Source organism: Tribolium castaneum, chromosome 1 (genome assembly GCF_031307605.1).
Source record: "Tribolium castaneum strain GA2 chromosome 1, icTriCast1.1, whole genome shotgun sequence".
In the NCBI taxonomy this organism is placed as follows: Eukaryota; Metazoa; Arthropoda; class Insecta; order Coleoptera; family Tenebrionidae; genus Tribolium; species Tribolium castaneum.
In genome coordinates this window covers 14,582,858-14,600,174 of record NC_087394.1, presented here as the reverse complement: position 1 = coordinate 14,600,174, position 17,317 = coordinate 14,582,858, and the positions used below count along the sequence as shown (strand labels likewise).

Here is a 17,317-nt window from a genome sequence, read left to right as displayed (position 1 = left end):
AGCTCCACTCCTCTGGTGAATTTAGAAGTAAAAATGCTACAGTTGTTATTTAAAACCAGGTTTTTTTGAGTGTCTGAAAGCTGAACTTTTATTTTTAATCCATGATTTTGTAATTTACTGAGTTGATGTAATGAGGCATCAATTTCACAACGAGAAATTGAAACTTTCAATATTTTTAGACACTTTTATCAGTTTCCAAAAACTTTGTCTTGCAATTTATATTTTTTAAAATTTGCCCAGTTTGTTCAAAAATTTTCTAAAACCGCCAACATTTTTTAAGTTCCACTCCTCTGGTGAATTTAGAAGTAAAAATGCTACAGTTCTTAATTAAAATCAAGTATTTTTGAGTGTGTTACCAAAAAAGCAAAACTTTTAATTTATGATTTTGTAGTTTACATAGGTGATATAATGAGGCATCAACTTCACAAAAAGAAAATGAAACGCTACAATTTTTTAGACGCTTTTGCCAGTTTCTAAATTTTTTTAGGAAAGTAAGTTATTGTTAATAATAACAATAACAACAAAGTATAAACTTTGCAATTTATATTTTTTTAAATTTGCGTAGTTTGTTTCAAAAATTTTCTCAAGAACTACCAACATTTTCTCCTGGTAAATTTAGAAGCAAAAATGCTACAGACCTTAATTAAAATCAGATATTTTTAGTGTACTAACAAGAAAGAAGAACTTTAACTTTTAATCCATGACTTTCAGATTTACTTAATTGCTATGGGGATCAACTTCACTTGGAAAAATTGAAAATCTACCATATTTTTAGACGCTTTAACCAGTTTCCAAAATTTTTTCAAAGTATAAACCAATGTCTTGCCATTTATATTTTCTTTAAATTTTGCGCAGTTTGTTTCAAAAATTTTCTTAAGAACTGCCAACATTTTTTTTACGCTCCGCTCCCTGGCTGATGAATATAGAAGCAAAAATGTTACACTTTTTAAGGCAGCCCCCGAAAACTGTCAAAATGATGTGTTCATACTTTTATACAAATCTCAAAAAAAAAACTACAGAGCAGTACCAAACAAAAAGCAAAATGATTAGAAATCAATTCCCTACAAAACTACACATTTTTTATTTAGTATTGAATCCGTTTTTTTGGTCTGCTGATCTGAGACTTGGGTGCCAAACTCAAGACACTGCACAAATCGGGAAAAAAATACACCATTCATGCACAACATCATTGTAAATATGCTTGCAAAAATTGAACCAAATACTGGCAATAGCAAACAAACTTTAGAAAAATTTCTTTGAAAATGAGATTTTTTCAAAATTACCGCTTTCAAAATTTATTTGCCAGTTGGATGCGCCACAATTGTTTCCGGTTGAAAATTATTGTCGATTTTGAGATATGTATAAAAGTAAAAAAGTGTAAAAACACATATTTTTTTGACATACGTCCTTCAATTTCTAAGCTTACTTGATAGAAGGACTTTTTGATCGCTTTGTATTTTGCGAAGAAATATAATTTTTACATTATTGTGAATGGACAAATTTATTTCTTGTAAAGTGTGCATTATTTGCAAAATTTAAACTTGTGGTATATCGGCTGGTGTGCGAATTTTAAGACACTCTGTATAAAGTATTAGTATTGTTACGCAGCTCGATCTGTCTTCCACTAGACACTTTTATCAATCAGTTAGTAGCAATAAACTTTCTTTAAATTTATTTTCAAGAGTGGTCAGAAACTTATTTTCAAACTTTTTTAGAAAATCTATTTCATTTTTGTCGTTAGTTTATAAATCTAGAAATGGCCAATATTTAATTCTTTTGATTTCTGGATTAATTATCGTAAGAAAGAAAACTTGTAGTTTTAAGGAACTCTTTTTTGTTCAATTAGTATTTTGTGAAATGTACAAAAAGTTGCTTGGTGATATTTTTCTTTGTAACTTTTGATACACATTTTGATATTTTTCGTGTTTCGATATAAATTTTTCTCAATTTTTTCCCGTAAATTTAAAATTATTGCAATTTCGACTCCTTATAAGAAATCTTTCTTTCTTTTCATTTTGCTATTAAAATATGTCTAATTGGTTTTTTCAACCTCTTTTTTAACTTTCTCGATTTCTGTCAAAAAATTGGACGTAAGACATTTTTGCTAAACAGCTTTTCTAATTTTACTTTAATTTAATCCCATTTTTTTCTTTTGACCTTGTGCATTATACATGAGTGATTTCTTGGTTTAATTTATTACAGCGTGTTCCAGAATCGGGTCTCTTGGTAACTTAAGATTCAAGCATTATTCCTAAAGTGATTCCACGAGTGAATTTTATCGTAATAAAATTGGTCGGTTCACAAGCCTTTTGTTTTTTCTATTGGTAGAAAACTTAAAACTGTGTTGTTATAAAAACGATATTGTCAAGAGTTAGATTTTTCGTTAATTTGTAACGCTTCTGTGACATTGTTAAACTAATACAGTTTTTTATGGAAAGGCACAACTGATGCACGAATACTGGAACACACTGTGTACCGAAGGCAATTTTCTAGAATGAAAGCAGCGAGCACCTCCAGATTTCGATTATTTTCAAGAGCTGAAATTTAGAAAGAGATTTTTGTTATTTTTTGCGACAAGTTGACAAATATCTTGATGACCTATGATGGCAAGAATGGCAAACAGCTCTCAAAAATTACAACAAAAACCACCAAACTGCTCACAACTAAGTCAGGAAAGTTTTATTTGGCTAATGTTTTTTTCAGTTTATTTTAAGAGAAGTCTGTAAATTGTTCCCTAAACCACCAGTGTATTGCTGCATTTTTGAAAGTTCCCCGCTTAGTTTCGAGCAGTCTGATGCAAAAATGACGAAATGATGATTTCAGGAAGGAGTTTGCAACTTGATTTTTTTGGTTCAGTTTTGTATTTGCAGATTTAGGAAAACTTATTTAACCTTGAATTAGTGTTTTAGAATCAACCAGGTTGCAAGCCCACTTCATATTTTTTTTTGGATTTTTTTCTAAATATTTTATTTTTTCATCGCACCTTTTCAAAACTTTGAAAAAGGCTAACTGGCCCTGTTTCTTAGTTAGCACATGAGTGTAAAGATTGCACAAATATCGCTAGAATCTAGCTAAAACGTGTTTGGTACAAAACTGGATTTGCTGTAAAAAACCTAACAACATCTAAATGTAGCTTTTGAGAAATTTTAACAGACTTGTAGTTTCATTCGAAGCAATAACAACCAAGTATCAATAGATATTATTTAAGTGTATTGCAGAATGAATTCAAGTTTTTTCTACATTTTCGAGTAAACAAATTCTGTATGTTTCCTGTAATTCGAGAAAAACAATAAACGCTGTTAAATTCACTCTGCGTTACCAACAACTCAACCAGAATATAAACTAACAGTTAGTAAAATAATTTAACTGCTTCTAACGAAACCACCAATCCATATTTTCGCCAATATTTACAAGACAAATTATGCCTAAATATCAACATATTTTACAAAAACTATACTACAATAATTTCTTGAATACTGATTGAATTAAACTGTTTCTCTGTTAATTTGGTTAAATAATACAGAATAGTTTTGTTTTAGTGGTCCTCTCTCACTACACAATTTTTTTTTATCTAATTTTGGGTTTCTACACTTTTTGAAAATCATTGCCAACCACTAAAATTAGTACATCAAAAAGTAAATGAAAAAAATTAAATTTACACACAAAGAATAAGCGAAATAAAATTGAAAATTGACACACACTATCCAAGGGCATGACAGACTAGTTGATTTTTTACTTTTGGTGATTGTCAAATTTAAGTTTTAATTTCCAATTTCTGTTTCATTTTAGAAAATGCCGAGCAAAACCCGTATCTGTCACAATTTTGCGGGTGAATTGTTGTACAGTGCGTTCAAAAAGTCTTTAGATCAACTCTTGCTGTGAAAATTCTGTCAATCTAAATTCCTCAGCAAGAGTTGATGTAAAGACTTTTTTTCACATCAACTCTTGCCGAGGAATTTAGATTGACAGAATTTTCTCAGCAAGAGTTGATCTAAAGACTATTTGAACGCACCGTATAATTGGTTGAAGCCGGATTGTGAAATGACCAAAACCTAGTAAAAAATTTAAACCGGGCTTCCAATATAACACTATACCACAGTGAACAATAGGCAGTGAATAGTAAGTGCGTTAAATTTTGTGCGTTATTTAGGCACATTAAACTGTACGATGCAAAGGTAATTTTCAGTAAACCTGGCTAAGGTACAATGTTATCTAGAAACCAATTCAGTGTCCTCCTGTATGCAATGCGTGAAAATAAGAAGAAAAATCCCCAGAAAAGAACCGTTACGAACTGAATAAAATTTCGACGAGTAAAAAAATCAAAGGCACTGCATTTGTGCGTCTTTGCATTTTTATTACCTTGATTTCGTAAACTTCCACTTAAAACCAAGTTTGTGCTATAAATTGTGCGCTTGATTTTGATTTATTCCAGAAGCTCCAGAATTTGTGCGTGTTACTTTGACATACGTACGTTAATTTTCCATTCTTTGAGAGATTAGAGTTAAATAAAGCGTAATTGTGGCTTGATTTGGAATTTACATTAATCCGATATGCAACAGCTTCCCAAATTAGCGGTAAATATATACTCTAAAAGGCAAGTCCTATAAAAATAGTGTATAATTTTTGTGTGCGAAATTGTGCGTTAAATTATCCAATTTTAGAATATGGTATCGTGTTCGAACTAAACTAACTCAACAGTACAGAGTGCTGAAAAATGATTGGTAAATGTGCAACGTTGCCAATTTTTCGTGTCCAGACATTTTATTTAAACCGTTTTTTCACCACCCTGTATACAAAAAATTGTGTGAGGCCCAAAAATGTAGCGTGCCGCTTTAGTCTCTCTTGTAAAGTGATTTGAAATAATGCGGCAAACAACACCTAACCGAAAAATGCCATTATGAAGGATTTGAAAAGGAAAAGACGCACCTTTTCACGTAAAAATCTGGCCTCAAAGAAACGAACGAATCAAATGAATTATTCTCTACTTACAGACGAATTTGTGCATTGAACTTCAATTTTGTGCTTTTAGAATATAGTACTTCGAATCTCCGTTATATTTACTGGACAAGTTTTTTTCAGTTCCGTTGTTCGAGAAAGATTTTTTATTGCTTATTGTCTCCAATAATCCAGTAAACACGAAACTAACAATGTTTGCAGGTACTCAAGTGTTTGTAGTCAGTAACAACATGAAAATCAACGGGAAAGTCGTACTGGCCCGAAAAATCAACAATAATTTAATGTTCAACTACTTCAACCGTGGTTTGTTATTTCAATCAGCATTTTTTCGGATCAATGTGGAAAAAAGATAAAGCACAGATACAGATTTTGCCCCCAAATGCTAAATTGAGGTTATGGTGGAGTTTCGAAATGGAACATATTATCCGTTCACGATTGTTTTAAATTCTCAGCAGGCGTAGACATATTTTTGTTACGTTGGCCTCAGGTCCTGACCGGTACTGTCTTTTTGACGTTGTCTTGTCAAAAATTCGCTGTGTTGTCAGTTCTACTGCTTATTAATTTAAAATGTCGAAAATAATTTCTGTTGATAAAAAAGTGTGTATCAAAAGATGCTTTGAAGGATGCAAGAAAGACAGACCCAACTGTTTTAACTAATGATAATGAGTAGAATATCAATAAAAACGTATTCAATTATTTATTTAAAAAACGAAGCAAACTGACAACAGTCCTTGGTTGTCATCAATTATAACCCAAAATAAATTTCTTAGACAACTCACAATACTGCCGAATAAAATGTCAGATTTTCATAGATAGTCCGAATTTAAAACAATCGTGAACTTGCAAAAAAAATAAATTTACATTCGGTTCACTTTCATAAAAACCATTGTGGTGGAAATTGGGTACTCTTGCCAATAACTTTTGAGTTGTCATGGCAACAGGTTAGTCAATTCCACCACAATGGTTTTAATGAAAGTGAACCAAAAGTATTAGCTGTTTCAAAACTATAAAAATGCCAACATCGCATTTTCTCTCAAAATTAGCTGTTATAACGTATAAATTATTCACACACTTCAAGGATATAATAGCCGATGAGAGATCTGATCATTAATAACTATTTTATAATTTTATCAATCTTATTTAAGAAAATAATTTGGTAAAATGCGACGTTTTGAAACAGCTAATACAGACCGATCCAGAAATACTGAGTCTGTTGGCAACACTGGACTTAATTTTTTACGGATACCAATGGAGTACGCTTCCAGTTAACAACAATTTAACATTCTTGTGGGGTTGTACGTCAAATAATTGTCAAGAAAAATTGAATTTGGTTGCAATGTTGCAAATTACGAGCGCAAATACTTTCAAATGTGTTGCCAACAGACTCAGTATTTTTGGATCAGTCTGTAGTTCATTTTTTCGCCGCAATTAAAATTTTGCATTGTGTGCCAGGTTATTTTTTCCGCAATTTGAAACAGATTATAGTGTTTTAGGGACGGACTAGAATGCAATTTTGTATCCAAATTCGGGTTATTTGTTGTTTTTAAGGTAAAAAGTGGGAACAGTGGGTCGTAATAAAATAAAGAAACTAAAAGGAATTGGAATATATTTGTACAACTAAAAATACAAAACAAAAAATACAAGGAAGGTGTTATTGTCGAGTCCTTGTGTTTTTTGGCTCTGCCATGAGCTCGAATAGTGAATACTGTCAATTTCGTGAAACTATAAATAAAATTTCAAAAGAATGTACACCTAAATCAGTCAAAAAAAATTACATTGGATTTGCAGCTTGCACTAGACATACTTTAAGGTCCCGTGCAGAGTAGGAAATATCGACGATGGAGTCGACCATCTCCTGCACAGCCGTGACATTGGGGAACTGTAAAGCTGCTTGTTTGGTCTTATTTACACTAGTGGCTAAAGCATCGGACAGCGCGTTGGCACAATTGAGCGCCCTTTCCTTGATCTCCTTACAGGAGACATTTCTATGGACCGTATCACCAATGTGAACCAACTTGTGAGCACTCAAAACGACGAATTTTCCGTGCGCGAGAAACACTTTCGGGGGCTGATTGTGTTCAACAGTCTGCAAGAACGCGTCAATGGCTTGTGTCAAATTTCTGTGGTGTGTTACTAATTGAGCTGCAAAGAAACTAAGGAGTTGTTTATCGTCCGAATCCAAGCCGGTTTTGTGGTCACTGTCGAAGGCGACATCGTCGGCGTGCTTAACTAAACTATCGTAAGTCTTTTTGAATTTTTCGGGGAGGGCTTCGCGGATCTCCGCGTGTTGCTTGGCGACGGCCTCCTTGGAGTCCAGACTGACGTAGTCGTAGTCCTCCAGCCACTCGTTGTTGTTGTTCGGTTGGGGTTCGCGTTTGAAGAGGAGCAAGCCGTTGCCTTGGATGAACGAAGCTATCTGTCGGATGTCTTCAGTGAGGGCGCGCGAGCAGGCGACTAACTGTTCGAGTTCGTCGGGTTTTCGGTTTTTTTCATCGTCGTCGGAACGCGCTAACAAATCGAGAGTCCACCGCTGGTCGTTTAATTTTTCGGTTGCTTCGCACACTAAAGAGTCGGATTTTTTCAACGCGACGACTAACGGCGTTAATTTACTTGCTAAGTTTTTATCGGTGGCTCTGGTGGCATTGCCTAGGGTGCCTTCGCCAAACTCCGCCAGGTCGTGCAGCGACGTCCTCAGTCTAATAAGAGTAAAATTAAGTTTATTAGTACGTAGAAAAGCGAGTAGAAAACGTAAGTTGTCATATAATGTGCCGCCAACAGCTCGTAAACTTTTTTTAAAAAAATAAATATTTTAGTCAGCAACAATTTGGTATCAGAGAAGGCTTCACAACAGACGCAATATTGTCATTAACTAATGATTGTTAACTAAACGCACCCAAAATGCATTCGTAAAAAAACAAATGAAGGTTTATTCACGGACTTTAGTTCTATATACCCATGTTCCACCTTAGTTTTCTGCTTCTATGGAGTACGGAGTAAGGGGAACTTGTCTAAAACTATTTATTAGCTGTTTCAAAACTAAGTAAACGTCAATGTCGCATTTTACCAAATTATTTCTTTAACAAGGTTGTTAAAAATGTAAAATACTTATTAGTTATTAGATCTATCATTGAAACTGCAAATTACATTAGTTATTAATCTTTTGAAGTGCATAATTTATACAACTAATTCTAAGAAAAAATGCGACGTTGGCGTTTACATAGTTATGAAACAGCTAATAGATCCTATTTGGAAAAACGACAACAATACGTGAAAATCAACACATCAGTAAATAACAGGATCCAGTATGGAACCCTAAGGTATTAGATATATCGGGTGTGTCAAAAAGGTCGGATAAACTTTTAAGCATAGCTGGAGAGTAGTTCAGAGATCACAAATTTGAAGGATTTTTTTGTGCAGACATCGTGTAGCCAGTAATTCTTTAAAAAGTAATGACCAAAGCGGCAACATTGTGCTATGTTACCTCAATTCGGAAGTAAAATTACCGTTGGGGGCGCCACTAAGCTAGGCCGAAAACAGTAACCATAACTGGCGGGAAAATGTTTATTCGGATATTTTGAGCGTTGTACGAATTTTGAGGCTTCACAATTATTACATTGTTTATGCGGAATGATTATTGTATCTTTGGTGGAAGAAACAAATGTTGACAAATTACAGATGACGAGGAAAACACGAATAACGATGACTTTTTGGTTCACTTTCTTTATTGGAAAATTATTACAAAGACATTGAAAAGCCTACCTTTTGGCATAATTTACGTTTAAATGTATCAGCAGTTGTTAATCTTTATTGTAGTTTTGTAGATTTACCGCAGCATTTCATGATTTTTTCAGTGGAAAATTCTAACCTAAAATTCATAACACTTCACTAATTTATTGGTTTCTTGAGCCAAACTTTGTGTTCGCTGTGATCCATTACTTATAATCTTTAATTAGACAACTGTTTGATAACACTTTGTAATCAAAATTTAAATATTTTTCACTTTTTATCCACTTTCAAGTTCCAACAATAAACACTTTATACCACGAAAAACTACAGAACCAAAGTCAACGCTAGTATTTACCACCACATAATTTTAAAGTAATTCTTTCTATTGTAAGTAATTAACACTATACACGCAAAATTGTTGAACAATTCATTAAATGTCAGTTAAATGTGGCATTACGAAAATTTCTTTACTGTTTTTGACATAGTTCAAAAGTCATCACCAGAGGGCGTCTAGTTAATTTTATTTCCGAATAGCGATAGTCGGAATTAGCATCAGGTACAAATGTTTCCTCGGGGACCGGAATATTTTTACAACAATTAGGGAAAACTAATTTAGGAACAAAGCAATTTAATAAACAGTAAAATTAAAAACAAATCATATATTTTATAATAAATGTTGAAATGTTCTGCCATTTGCTAATAAGCAGGCTTCAGCACGTCTTTGAACAGAATTTGTGGTACGTTATAACATGTCCAGAGTAACTGAGTTAAAGGCTATAAAAACTCTTTCTTGCAAAGTGGCTAGATTTTCCGGCACTGGTGGAGTAAATACAATGTCTCTGATATGGCCGCATAAAAAATCAATAGGATTTAAGTCTGGAGACCTAGCCGGCCAAGGAGTAGCACTGCCGCGGCCTAACCACCTATTTTCGTAATTTTCGTTAAGCCACCTTCGAACTGGTAATAAGCGTAATGAGGACCAGCACCGTCCATTTGTAGCCACATCTCTTTTTTGACTGCCAGAGGCACATCATCTAAATCATATTTCAAAAAATTTAAAAACTGATCACCTCCTAGCCGATCTGGCAAAATATGAGGACCTATTAATTGGTTTCCTACTTTTCCAGCCCATACATTCAACAAAAAATCTGTGCTGACGTCCCGTTTCAAAATTCAAAAATGGATTATTTATTGCGTAATAATGGTGATTGTGCCTATTAAAGATTCCGTTGTTGGTAAATAAAGATTCGTCTGTCCATAAAATTTTTCTTAAAAAGTCCACATCTTGATCAAGTATCCATTGAGCAAAAGCCATCCCCCGTTCGTAATCTGCTGGCAATTCGGAAATAAAATTAACTAGACGCCCTCTGGTGATGACTTTTGAACTATGTCGAAAACAGTAAAGAAATTTTCGTAATGCCACGTTTAACTGACATTTAATGAATTGTTCAACAATTTTGCGTGTATAGTGTTAATTACTTACAATAGAAAGAATTACTTTAAAAGTACGTGGTGGTAAATACTAGCGTTGACTTTGGTTCTGTAGTTTTTCGTGGTATAAAGTATTTATTGTTGGAACTTGAAAGTGGATAAAAAGTGAAAAATATTTAAATTTTGATTACAAAGTGTTATCAAACAGTTGTCTAATTAAAGATTATAAGTAATGGATCACAGCGAACACAAAGTTTGGCCCAAGAAACCTATAAATTAGTGAAGTGTTATGAATTTTAGGTTAGAATTTTCCACTGAAAAAATCATGAAATGCTGCGGTAAATCTACAAAACTACAATAAAGATTAACAACTGCTGATATATTTAAACGTAAATTATGCCAAAAGGTAGGCTTTTCAATGTCTTTGTAATAATTTTCCAATAAAGAAAGTGAACCAAACAGTCATTCGTTATTCGTGTTTTTTCTCGTCATCTCTAATTTGTCAACATTCGTTTCTTGCACCAAAGATGCAATAATCATTCCGCATAGGCAATGTAATAATTGTGAAGCCCCAAAATTCGTACAACGCTCAAAATATCCGAATAAACATTTTCCCGCCATTTATGGTTACTGTTTTCGACCTAGCTCAGTGGCGCCCCCAACGGTAATTTTACTTCCGAATAAAGACTGGACTTTTATATAATGATATGGATGTAGCATTTCATCTCGCGTCACCCTATTAACTATTTTAAACGGAATGTTTAACAGTCTACCAACTTGACGACAACTGATGCTTGGATTTTCGGCAACTACATCAATAATTGCTTCCTATGTCTCAATAGTTCTTCTTACGCGAGGCCTTCCAGGATGTATTCCTTTATCTTCCGGAATCGGAGTGCGATTTTCTCAAAGTCTCTGATCGAGTCGTCGAAAAACATTAATGCTCGGTTGTCTTCGCTGGAGATATCGGATGCCATATTGTCACACTAAAGGATCTAAAGCATTTCCTTCACTTGCACCATAAACCAAGTACATGTCGCAGTATTCACTAACCGAAAACATTATTGTTTCACAATAAATGATTTAAAATCATCAAAAAGTTTGACACATTTGTTTGACACTTTGCCAAAAATTACCTTCAAAGTTGTTTCCACAGAAATATTACAATGTTGTCATATGCTACTGCACATTTGAAGCACTTTTGTTCACTAACTTTAATTTGATTGAAACCAAACTATTCCTTTAGATAGAACACAAATTTTCAATAAAATGCTTCTGTGACAATGAAAACCATATAACTAAGTTTCAAGTTGTTTTTCTGTAACTGTTAAAAAGGCCATATTTACCATTATATTTACTCAATTATATTGACATTGTATTTACTCCACCAGTGTCGGAAAATCTAACCACTTTGCAAGAAAGAGTTTTTGTAACCTTTAACTCAGTTACTCCGGACATACCACAAATTCTGTTCAAAGACGTGCCGAAGCCTGCTTATTGGCAAATGGCAGAACATTTCAACATTTATTATTAAATACATTGTTTGTTTTTAATTCTACTGTTTATTAAAATGCTTTGTTCCTAAATTAGTTTTCCCTAATTCTAGTAAAAATATCTATCTATTCCGGTTCCCAAGGAAACATTTGTACCTGATGCTAATTTCGACTATCGCTATTGAGGTAACACAGCACAATGTTGCTGCTTTGGTCATTACTTTTTAAAGAATTACTGGCTGCACGATGTCTGCACAAAAAAATCCTTCAAATTTGTGATCTCTGAACTACTCTCCAGCTATGCATAAAAGTTTATCCGACCTTTTTGACACACCCGATATAATACGCGTTGATTAAGCGGGCATAATGATTACGTACGCCCGCTAATTCGTACGAATGCTGACAAAAATAAATCAAATTATTTTTATATTCCAAATGAAAATAACACGTTATATTGTCTTTAACTGTTGCCTTCGAATATAAGCATCTTCATTATGCCCTTGGTACATAATATACTGTTTTCGAGTTAATTCTATAACGATAAACTCTCAAAAATTCATTTCTTAATTAAGAAAGTGCGAAAACAAAAGCTTAAAGTTCCAGGGCTGCCGTAACGCAACGAGCGTATGCGAGTGGCATACCTAGACACCCGAAAATTTTAAGTGTTTTCGCAGAAGTGATATTCAAAAAAAATTTTTTTTTGAACATTTTAATTTAAAAGACGTAGCTATGGGAAGCGTATTTAAAAATAGTGTTTATAATCTAGGATTCAGATATTAAAAAGAAGGCTTAAACTGCTACCAACAGAAAAAATATTAAAGTTAGGAATGAGTAAATTTTGTAATGCATTATACAGGGTGTCTCAGCTAAGACTTTCGAGTCTAATATCTTAGATATTTGTCAACGGATTTTTATGAAATTTAAAGTGCCGATATTTTAGAAAATAGAGATTAAAAACCAATTAATGCAACAACCCAAGTCTTAAAAACGTAGTTTTTACAAGCCTTTTAAAAATGTTAAGCTTTATAAGACTTATAAGTAAAAAATCATCGTCAGTGAAAAATGCTGTCAGAAAAAACTCCTTCGTGGAAGACGTCTGTTTCGCGAGAAAAATGAGAAACAAACTGTTAAACATGGGTACAGATACAGAAGCGTAGATCTCTATGAGACAAATGAGCACTACCATTGAATTTTGGTCACCCCTACTCGCAGAAACGTAACTGTCAAGCAAGTGACATTTCACAATTATCTCTCGCCCATACAAAGTTAAAAAACAATATTTTTGACTTACTTTTGGTACTAGATGCTTTAATTCTTTCAAAAAGGACTAAAAGACTGAACAACAACCGAAAAATTCTAGATTCTTGAACATTCAGGACTTTGGAAATGTTTCGTACACTGTTGATTGGATTCTTTTCAAAAGCTTAAATTACAGCCCCAACTATTGCTTCGATTCCAGTTACGTGTTTTGTCCTCATTCGATTTAGTTCAGGTACGCTTCCTGTGTCTTCAAATTATTGACGATTCTTTGAACTTTAAATTTCATAAATAACATTTCACAAAAAGTCCAACGACACTTTCCATAGGCGAATATTGATTCCTTTTTTAACAACACAGAAATTTCAGCCACTGTTGTTGGTTTTTAAAGTCATTTCACCAAATTAAAACAATTTTACTTTTCTGACAGCGCGCACACTTTTGACAGTTTTTTCAGTGGTACACAAAATGCCGCATAGAAATGCTTCATCAATTGTTCCAAAAGGTGACTGCCCAAATTACTAGCAAAATCTGGATTAAGTTTTTAACAAAATTAAATTTTTTTCTTGGATCAGCCGAGCGATTTGATTAATTTTTTGTGTGGCCATTTATTTTTCGGGGTTTAACGATCCAACGGTAATTTGGCTTAATTTTAAATAAAAAAAATGTGTTTTAAAATTTCATTTTTTAACTTGAGGTCATTTTTTTGCTTCTAATTGAAAGACCACCTCCTAAAATATGTGCATTCTAAATTTCATAACAATCCGTTGACAAATAACTGAGATATTAAACCCGAAAGTCTTAGCTGAGACACCCTGTATAAATTTTTTAGTTCATCATCAACTCATATTTTACGTTTTGATTTATTGTTTAATTTTAGTAAGGAAGTTTAGTAATCAATGAACAAAACTCCAAGTCTATCGTAGACAGGGAAAAGAAAAGAAAAGTACCTGATCACCGCCAGCTTAATCTCCATCAAATTGCTCTCCAGTTTTTCCCGCGTCCGCCATTGGGGCCCCACAAACCCGAGCAACTTCGAGATAGAGCCAGTGGTGTCTGACTGCAGCCGTTCTAAATTTTCCAGAGCAGAGTTCAGTTCCAGCGGCAGTTCTTTGAGGTTTTGCGAGGTGAGGATGTCGTAGTTGATTGGGGGGTGCGTGAATTGGGGTCCTCGGGCGAGTGGTCTCGGGACGTCGTAGTCGGGCATGTTGGCCAGACTGCTCCGGTTGGAGGAGCTGAGCGAGTCCGCCGTGAGCGAGCTGGCGGAGCTTGAGGGGCTGATGGGGCTCGGTTGGCTGAGGAGCGAGCGGGGGATGTCGTAAGCTTCGTCGCGGGTGATGGGGGAGACGCAGGAGGGTGCAGGGGAGCATCGCGTGCAGTTGCGAAATTCGGGGGCGACGGGGACGGCGCGCGGGGGCACGTCGTAGCAGTCGGGCACGAGGGGGCTGAAGCCGGGGCTGAGGCCTGACACGGGGATGGGGGAGCAGCGAGGCGGGGGCATGTCGTAGAGGTACACGTCGTTATATTTTTTTGGGGTTACCACCTGTAACAAAAAAACAATAAGTTCTATTTAAGTCCCATGGAAATATTATTTGCATTTTTGACTTTTTTTGAGTCAGAACTTAGTCAACTTTTAGTAATTCACAAGTTTCTCCATAAAAATTCTAATTCAAATCAAGTTTATGGATTGTACAGGGTGTTCGGTCTAAACCCCATATTAGCAAAATTGAAAGTTGTAATAATAAATATTTTCAAGATGGCGACATTTCCTGTTAGACCGGAAGTCGTTATCAACTTTCTTATTTTAAATGGAAAGTTATGTTTTTCACTCCGCTTTTGGATTAACTGAGTTATTTTAAAACCGTTTTTATCAGCTTTTCCTATTTCTAAGTATAACCGTTTTCGAGATATTTAAGACTTTTTGAAAATTTTTGGATTTGCACCTATCACTTAAAAAATCAGTAATTCTCCTAGTTTTAGAGATTTCAAAATCATATTTGGAAAATTAAAAGAGAAAGCCTATATCTGTTCTCCAGTTTATTCTAATTGGAAAAGACGTTAATAAACCCAAAAATTTTAAGGTTAAGTTTGAACAAGTTCAAGTTCCCATAACTTAATTTTTTTCAAATGGGATGTTCCAATTTTTATTTTACTAGATGGAGAATTTTTTCTGCATCGATCTGTATTAGCATTCCCTATACCTATCTGTGATAATTTTCAAGTTATGTTGGTTTTTTTGACATTGTAGAAAATTTCTTGTTAACCGCAACGACAAACTTTGTTCAAAATTGTGAAAACAAAATAAATTCATTGAATTTTGGTTTAAAAAACTTTAATTTCTCACACTTTTTCTCTCGTTTCCATGACAACCCATGAGAAAAGGCCTATGGCTAATGAATTTCTCAATCCCAACAAAAAGTTATTGTAACTCAAAAACTATTAAACATAAGTATAGGAAATGCTAATAAAGATCGGTGAAGAAAAATTCTCTACGATTTAATGAAATAAAACGTATGGCATTTCATTTGAAAAAATTGAGTTATGAGTGCTTAAAATTTCGAAAACTTAACTTTAAACATTTGTGGTTTATTTTTTTTTTTTTAATTTGAAAACACCAAAGGCTTCCTCTTTTAAATTAGCTGAAAAGTGTTTCCAAATTTTTTTAAATGACAGAGTTATCGATTTTTGGACTGAAAGGTGCAAATTAATTTTTTTTTAAAAACCTTAAATATTTCGTAAACGGGTAAATTTTGGTATAGGGCAAGCTTATGAAAACTACCTTAAAATAATTCTAGTAATCCAAAAACTCATTAAAAAATATAGCCTTCCATTTAAATTAAGAAATTTGCTAGCGACTTCCGGTGTAAGCGGAAGTCTCACCATCTTGAAACTATTTTCATCGAGCAGAATCTAAGAGATGATGGTCGTATACAAATTTTCAGATGACTATCATTATTAGAACTACCAATACTCCTAATGTGGAATTTAGATGGAACACCCTGTATTATTTGGATAAATAAGCTGGCGCAGAAAATTCTGGCAAATAGCAAAGTAATTCAGATCACCGCAAAAATAATAATATTCCAAATTCCATATTGCCAGCTAAATTCCAGTTGGAAAAGCTTTTACATGTAATAACCCAATTATTTCAACAAACGTAAAAATAATAAAAAAGTTAGGGAGAATGGGGGTATAATGATGCCTTGAGATAAACTAATTCCTTCAAAAATCAAAAAAACTAGTGGTGCGATCTTGATTACAAATGTTCTAGTAATAATGTAACTAATGATGTTACGAAAGATTCTGGAAAAGGTTTAGAACTATCCTCAAGATATTTTTGAAAAACTACTTCAATGAATGTTTAACCCAAACAGAAAAAGAATTAAAAAAAGAGAAAAATACCGTCCAAAATTACTGATGATGACCAAATTTAGATGGAAGAAAAAAGGCAAGAAGAGAAGAAAAAAAATTGCTTTGCAAAATTAAAAAAGCAAACCAAACCAGGCGTATGAAGAAACAGAAAACAAGTAGAAGAAAAAGAAAAAAGGTTAAAAACAAACAATATGTTACAATGAAAAACAAATGCAAAGTATCTTAACAAATATTGCTAAACCAACATCCGAAGGCACTTGTCGAAGTATTGATAAGCCAGAAAACAAGGGAATGATTGTGTTGATTGAGTTGGAAGAAAGCAACTAAGAAACGTAAAATCAGTGAAGAATTTGTTTTAATAACAGATTAAATGGTTAAAGTTAAGAAAATGATAGTGGCAGCAGAAAAGAAAAAAGTTCTATCAAAAATAGAAAGAAAGAGGTGATTACTGTTAAAACGTAGGAGGTATGAAAATTTAGTTGAGGTTTAGGTGGAATTTAAGAAAGTGAAGATTGGAAAAAAGGAGAAATCACCAACAAAAAAAGTAAGAAATATCGTTCTACGTAAAAAACAATAGGAAGTCTGATGCTTCAAAAAGCCAAAAGAGACAACGGGAAACTATAAATGTTAAAAAAGATTAAAAAGACCGTCTGTGCTCATTGACGATGACTGGATTCGGCTAAAAGAATAGATATAAGAAACGAAGGTGGAAAAAGAGAATGAAAAATTTGCGTTATAGGAAAAACATGAAAAGGTCAAAAGAAAAAATCAAAACTGAATAAGACAAAAGAAGGAGACTTAAAGTATAAAGAGATGATTGAAAAACAATCAGTCCCCAAAGTTGAAAAAGAAGAAACATTGAAAAGAAAAAAATCTACATAAAGTAAAAAAAGAACTTATTACAAGTATCTCGACACATATTACAGATCCAATTTTAGAAAATATTTGTGAAGATATGAAAAATACATACAATAAAATCACTGGCCAACATCATTCCGAACCAGAATATAATAAAAAAAGAGAAACAAAGTTAAAAAGCACGTTAACAAATAACTGAAGAAAAAGAACAAATGTTGGAGAAG

General features: G+C 33.6%; 1 protein-coding gene across 1 annotated transcript in view; it reads right to left on the bottom strand.

The window, feature by feature from the left end:
* Positions 1 to 6,545: 6,545 nt before the first annotated feature.
* Positions 6,546 to 17,317, bottom strand: part of p130CAS — a 46,903-nt gene continuing 36,131 nt past the window's right edge. Inside the window, exons 4-5 of the mRNA XM_964572.5 lie at positions 13,814 to 14,406; positions 6,546 to 7,652 (exon numbers count right to left, since the gene is read on the bottom strand). Coding sequence (XP_969665.2) covers positions 6,728 to 7,652; positions 13,814 to 14,406 — 1,518 coding nt within the window. The 3' untranslated portion in view covers positions 6,546 to 6,727. The remainder of the gene's footprint in view (positions 7,653 to 13,813; positions 14,407 to 17,317) is intronic.